The sequence below is a fragment of the Podarcis vaucheri genome (genome assembly GCF_965113315.1).
Source record: "Podarcis vaucheri genome assembly, chromosome: 3".
Classification (NCBI taxonomy): Eukaryota; Metazoa; Chordata; class Lepidosauria; order Squamata; family Lacertidae; genus Podarcis; species Podarcis vaucheri.
This window is the reverse complement of record NC_138761.1, coordinates 108,999,503-109,006,789: the sequence shown is the minus strand read 5'-3', so window position 1 is coordinate 109,006,789 and position 7,287 is coordinate 108,999,503. Positions and strand designations below refer to the sequence as shown.

At 43.9% G+C, this 7,287-nt stretch overlaps 1 protein-coding gene across 1 annotated transcript in view; it reads left to right on the top strand.

The window, feature by feature from the left end:
• The first annotated feature begins 2,386 nt into the window (after positions 1-2,386).
• The window catches only part of PCSK2 (proprotein convertase subtilisin/kexin type 2), a 126,334-nt gene continuing 121,433 nt past the window's right edge, over positions 2,387-7,287 (top strand). The window contains exon 1 of the mRNA XM_082215540.1: positions 2,387-2,876. Within this exon, the coding sequence (XP_082071666.1) occupies positions 2,694-2,876 (183 nt within the window). The 5' untranslated portion in view covers positions 2,387-2,693. The remainder of the gene's footprint in view (positions 2,877-7,287) is intronic.

Here is a 7,287-nt window from a genome sequence, read left to right as displayed (position 1 = left end):
GGGAGGGACCATCTTTCAGAAAAGCCAGCCTGATTGATGCTGCAGCTGCCATATCATCAGTTTATTAACTGCTACATGATGGGCTCTGCCACTAGAAGGAACAAGTGCACTCATAACAGTCCTCGCAGAGCAAATGAATTGAGATTGCTCAGCCAAGTGAGTCAAGCCACAAATACAAAGGAAGAAATACTGCATCTACAGTGGTACCTCAGGTTAAGTACTTAATTCGTTCCAGAGGTCTGTTCTTAACCTGAACCACTTGACACACTGGTTGAAGACCAGTGGACTAAACCATGGATCCCAGTCCTTGCACGTAGTACAGCTTAGAGAGGAGGAGTGCGAAGTTCTAGCCTCGTTGTAGCTTATGCCCAAGTCCTAGTACAGGTGTGGGGAATCTTTTACCCTTTTGCTGAACTACAACTCCCATCAGTCCTTGCAAGAATGGCCATTGGCCAGGGACTATAGGAGTTGTAGTTCAGCAACATCTGGAAGGCCAAAGGTTCCCCACACTTGCTCTCATTCAAACAAACCACAATTAAACCTTGGTTTGATCTCCTTAACTAGAGTTAGACTGGTTCGCATGACACAGTAAGCCAAAAGACAGTGGTACCTCGGGTTAAGTATTTAATTCATTTCGGAGGTCCGTTCTTAACCTGAAACTGTTCTTAACCTGAAGCAACACTTTAGCTAATGGGGCCTCCAGCTGCTGCTGCACTGCCAGAGCACGATTTCTGTTCTCATCCTGAAGCAAATTTCTTAACCTGAAGCACTATTTCTTTATTAGCGCAGTGTGTAACATGAAGCATATGTAACCTGAAGCATATGTAATCCGAGGTACCACTGTACTCTGACCTCTGATACCATCTCCTGCCCATGTTCACATTTTTGAGATTTAGTAAGAGCAGGATGAAACAATGTTAAACGCTTTGAAAATGCTGTAGATATAGCAGTGTTTTCCCTCTAAATATCAGTTTGCTGGGTATGAAGTGGGGAGAATGCTGTTGCACTAAAGTTCTACTCATGAGCAACTGGTCGACTGCTGTGAGAAGAGGTTGCTGGGCTAGGTTGCCTCTTGGCCAGCCCAGAGATGGAAAGAAGACAAAGTCCCTACCAGAGAGGAATGGCAAACCAAGCTGTTGGATTACACCGAAATGGCAAAACTGACTGGAAAGCTCAGGAACCAAGAAGACAAAAACTTCAATAAAGAATGGGAAAAAATTACAATGTATTTAGGAGGAGACCACTGTAAGCAGATGAAAACATTAGCAGGATTCTAATAACACTTGTAATGTAACAAATATTATTGACAATATGGAGAGATATAAAATATGGATTATGAAATAATAAGCAGTTGAAAATGTTGACAATAGGACCCATGGAGGGGTGTGTGTGGGAAGTCTGGAGATTCAGAGAAAAATCTAAATATGGATATGTATTTGGTACTGTTATAACTGTACACTTGTAAAATCAAATATTAAAAAATAGTTTTGTTATTATTTGAAAGATTGCCTCTTGGCCCGATCCAGCAGGTTCTTGTCATGTTCTTCCATGGTATTCCTCTTGACTAACAGGAAGCCTCTGGCCTCCCACATGCACTCCATTCAAAATCTGAAAGCGGGGTATTGATTTATAAATGCTTTCCCTTGATCTGCCTATCAGTTTCACCCTTTGGCCAGATAACGGGATCTTCAAATTACATAGGCGACGAATCAATCACCGAGTGTTTTGAGCTGCAACACTTTCATCTGGCTGGTGATGTGGGAAAGCGACCCACACCCCCTGATCCACCCGTTGTCAGAGAGATCTCCTACCCCAGCCAAGATCAGCTGAGGATTCTGGAAACGTCCCTGTCCCTCCGAATCAAAGCTCAGCAACCCTGCAATAGAAGAACGGGCAAAGGCCATTTAGTCGGGGGAAGCCCTTTGGAGAGAGAGAGCTTCCCTTGTTGCAACGGGAAGGGAGGAGTCCCTCATCGCGCAGGAATGTAACGTTAGCCTGGGATCAGGTCAGAGAGGTTCTGGATGGGAAGGGAGCTGTTGTTTCAGCATCGCCTCCCACAGAGGCAAAACAGTGACAGCACGGATGCTGATTGGAGGGCTTATCTATCTCCCTCTCCTTGGACTTCTCCTTCCCCTGCTTAGGCTTCTCCTTCCTCCCGCGCAGGGCTTGGAGAAATGGAGGAATTCTCCAAGGTGCTGAATCAGGCAAGTCGCCGCCGCTAGGAAGGTTTGCCTGTCCTGGGTGCCAGCCCTCCAGCCAGCGCGTTCGGCTGGGAGGCAGAGGAGGGAGGAGCGCACACCCTCTTGCCTGGCCGCGATTGGCAGCCCCGCAGCCCCACCTCGCTCGGGTTGGTGCTTTCTTTTAGCCGCCTCGCTGTGTTAGAGACGAGGAGGAGCTGAAAAATGCAGATCTGGCATCGCGCGCGCACATACATACACACACACACACGCGCGCACACCACACATCAGCATAATTTCACGAGCTGCCAGCCCATCGGATTCCCCCTCTTCTCCAGGCACAGACATGCTAAGCCACAGCACCGGTTGATCTGCTGCCTTCAGCTCGCCGGTTGATCAGCCTCCCCCACCCCAAAGTCGACATTATATTATTTATATCCTCTTCCTTTTGCTTACCGTTATTTTCAGTTCTCATACTCAGCCACCATTCCCTTGCACTCCCTGTCCGAAAGAGCCATGAAGGCAGACGCTGCTCCACACTGGAAGACAGCCGGCCTCTTTTTCATAGGGCTGCTTCGTTTTGCCTCTGCCTCCGAAAGACCCATCTACACGAATCATTTCTGGGTTGAGTTTCACAAAGGGGGAGAAGCAGAAGCCAAGCAACTTGCTGCAGAATATGGCTTTAATGGGGTCAGAAAGGTAAGGTCCTCTCTCTCGTGCTTATTTGTTTGTTTATTTATTTATTACAAAATACACCCACCCTCTTAAAAAAAACCACAATTGTGCATGATGCTGATAGAATCACCTTGCAAAGTTGGAGAGATCTGTACATGCATTTTACAGGAGCAAAAGGGGTATTTTTTTAAAAGACAGAGTTCTTTGAAACTCTTATTGGTGGATGGCTGCTCTGAAACCAAAATGCTCTACCTAGATTTTCATTTTTTGCAGTCTTTTGAATGATGGGTGCACATTATGTTCTTGTAGCCACTAGCAGCCAAATGCACGCACTTCTGTGATTATGTTCTCCAAGTTAGAAGGGGAGGCGGAGCAAATCCTCATGGCTAATTCTTCTGCTTCTTCAGTTTCTTAGATGCAGCAGGTTCAGATAGTGACTGTTCAAAGACCCCACTGCCAGCTAAGCATGGCACTGTAGGGTTTAAGACCAGTGCCAATTGGTGCTTGCCTCACCTGGTGAGTTTGGTAACCTGTTATAATTGCTGGCAAAACACAGCCGCCCTCTGGTTTCACTCTCCTGCTGAAATGCCTGCAGGAGGCATTTTTTTCTGGGTAACCAGAATGCTAATCATAACTGAGGAACTCACTTGTGCATGCAAATCCGGAGATGAAGCTGCCTTTAGCCATGAGACTTGCTTTAAAAACATTTCTGCCAAGAACAGCTGGACACAAAGAGTTTGCACCTGGGATTAAAATTTAAATTTCATGCAGTTGCAGTGTGAATGTGATAAAATGAAATGCTAGGCTGTAACAAACAAGCTGAAAGCTAAGGTTAGAAATGTGATGTCTAAGAAGAGGAGCAAGGGACCTTAAGGCAAGAAAACTCGCTTGATGAATATATGCATGCTACTAATTTCTGGCTTCAAAGAGCCTTACAAACATCTCCTTTCTGCTTCTCCTGAAGTTGAAACCAATATCTCACTCTCTTTATGTAAACCAGGAGACTGCTGTGTATCTGATTAATCTAGACTGCTAAACACCCAGCATTTGGTCTTATGAAACATTCCTGGTCAGAGCAGCTCCTGTGAAGTACCTAGAAAAAATAGAGCAATAAATATGTGCATAGAAGCAGGCAGCCCATTGCAGCTTTCCCCTCCACCACCCTGCTGGCAGTTATGCAAGGAAGACCTGATCTAACTTCCATTGTGGTTAATGGGTGTTCCCCTGTTCCCTGGGAATTGTATCAGGCTCTTGAAAGTCTGTGCATCGAGCGGAGGAGGTTGAGAGGGAAATCACATCAAAGTAGCATAATAAGTCAGCCTAACTTGTGGCACGCAGACCAAAGGTGCCTCAGCTCAACAGAGGAGAAGGAAGGCAAAATGCGTGGCGACCCTGGCTTTATTCCATTGCTGTCTGATAGATAAGGTGGTATTTAGCATTGCCAAAGTTTCTCTTCTATTAAACAGCGATGTGGTTCAGTTGCTGGAGCTTTGGGGAAGAGATCCTCTGCGTAAGCCCCTATTTTTAAAAAGCCAAGTTTCTTTGGGTCAGACTCTTTAGATGTGCTTCTCTGCCAAATGCATATTTCGGATTCTTTTCCCTTACTTTCATTTCACATCCTGTTTCAGAGATGCAGCTCATTGCACAGCTAGTTTGTGAGACTCTTTTTCTTCATGGTAGCCCCCGGTAAACGAAATGGACACCAGATGCAGGAGATTTCTAAACTATTAGGCGAAATAAGTGGAGGCAAGCTAGATGTTGAGAATACTCTGGGAAGGGGTATAAAAATATATATATATATAAAATATATAATAGGTTATCCTCCAGATGTGTACCTGGATCCACAAAGTTATTCTGCCCATTGGAAGGGTGTAACTCCAAGTGAATGTCAGCCTCTTCCCGTTTGCCTTCGCACAAGGAGCTGGGAGTGCAAATTCATTTCCTTCCATTGTGAGCAGCAATATCTTATCAGAGCACCATTTCCTCTTTGCAGAACGAATGGTGGCCATGGAATTAGTTTCTTTTTCTTTAAGGGTTGGGTGGAAACTCTGTGCCCACTTCCCTGGGAGTGAGCTCCACTGAAGTCAATGGGACTTATTTTTGATGTGGATGTGAATAGGGTTTTGCTGGTGACCTTCTTGAGTTAAAAGCTACAGAAACTAGCAACAGAGATATGTGTGGCATGCTCTGTAAAGCTTATTGCACTTGGTCCCATTGAGCTTAGTGGCACTTTCTCTCCAGTTGGTGAGTTTGGAATTGAAGATCGCCCCCCCACCCCCAAATATGAGACCCAACTGCAAAGCAATCGCTAGGAAGCAGTGCATCTCTTCCTTATATGTATCCTTTCTTCCCATCCCCACACGCCCTTTTGAAGGACAAAAAGAAAATCACCATGCATTATTTACAAGATGTGCATTTGCTTTCTACTGTAGGAGAATAAATTCAGCAGTAAGTCCTTGGTTTCTCCTCTCTGTGGGGAATAAGGAGCTTAGATGGTTTTGCAGGGTTGGCTTCACTGCCTATGGAAATTCCTACTCCTTTATCTTCTAGTTCTGATTGAGAAACATGTTTCTGCAAGGATCTCCCAGCAGGCTCAGTTGTTTCCCCCACAAGTATGGCTTGGAGATTTGAAAGCTTAAGTTGTCCACTGCCTTCACATTCTCAGAATTGCTAATGGTGGGCTGGGATGCACCCCAGAAGGGAAAGAGACCATCTAAAAGCCCTTTTCTCTGTGATTCATAAATGCTGTTTTGCCATTGTATGTTGAGCTGATTTTAATAGGAGTAAACTGAGAAAAGATATACTGTATGTGAGATAAAAACAAACAAACCTTCCACTGGAAAAGGGAATTGTTTTGCCTACATTTAAGTATATATTTAACTTCAGCTGCAGTTGGGCAAGCTCAGAAATTTTCAGATTTTATTTCATTTCTGTGAAATTTATGCTTAATAATAAAGCACCTTTTTAAGGTTATCGTGTGGGCTTATACTGTAAAGCTTTGGGCACTTTGTTTTACACAAATAAAGGACCAAGATGTACATCCATTTATTTTTGACATCCTAAAGTCTATACTCTGGGACTTTACTACCGCATGAACATTCCCGAAGTTTATAAAACACTTCAGCTAGCATTTCCCCCCTATCCCACGGTAATATTGGCAGTTTTCTCTTGGGGGGGGGGTTGTTTCAGAGAAATGCTTCCTTAAAAGTGCCACTGTGTGCAAACTTTATCACCTGAGAATAAGTAGGCCCACAGTATACTTCATAATTAATGGTGTGCAGTCTCTCTGCCTGAATTTTAGACCAACTCATCTCAAGGACTTAAGGTGGATGGCAGGAATTATTCACAAATCTTGTCCATATTAAAAGAGGGAAATAACCGTTGTCTGATTTATCAAGACACTATATGGATTCTATATAACAAAGTATCTGTAAAATCCCAACTGCTGTATGTTTTGCTTTGAGAGGTACACAGATAACTCCTGTCATAGTGCGGCTATATAAATGCTGTTTATATTTAAATCAATGTCAAGTACTCCTTCCCAAATAGCTCATCCTATAATTTCTGAACAATCTATCCAACTGTCCTCACCTTTTCCAAGGACATGAGCTTCCTTATAGTGTGTAGACCATGTTAAATACAGCTGTAGCTACCCAATGCACAACTTTTCACAGGCACAAACATTATAGAGGCACACATACAAATGAGTGTATGTGTGGAGATGTTTCCTGGTGCAATATACTTGACTTTCTGATCACATTGCATCTCATTTGCTGATTTGTTGCCCATTCATCCGGTTTGGAGAGATCCTTCTTGAGCAACTTCGGCTACCATTCTGTTTGTTCCTGTAACTCCAGATAATGTATGAATAAGGTTGCAATCCTAAGCACACAATGATACTTAACTTCTGAATAAAGATGTAGGGGATTGCATCGTACGTTAAATCGCACATCTCCAATACAGGTCCTTGGGGGATCTCACTGCTTAATTTCCTCCATTTTGAAAGAGACTCCTTTGAACAGCTAGATAAGGAAGAAGGGCTTGGTGGAAGAAGGAGGACACCTTAAAAAAAAGCACCTCTAAATTATGCCTTTCCAGTGGAAACACAAAAAGTTGCTGTTGCTTCTCAAATATGAAGGGTGTGATTTTGCACAAGTGTCATTGGACATAGATGGTTTCACAGTCATCCAATGGCTTAAGGCAACCTAGCAAGCTTGGTTAAGATGCTTCTCAAAGGTAGCCAATGGTAGCCTTCAGACATTGTGGATTACAGCCGCCATCATTCTTGACCACTGGCCATGTTATGATGGGGCTGTTGTAGTCCAAAATACCTGTAGGGCACCACACTGACTGCTCCTAGAATAGTGGTTTGCTGGGAGGTGGTCTTGTCAAGTCTTTCAACTCAGCATCAGTTCTAGAAGCAAGTTCTCAACCA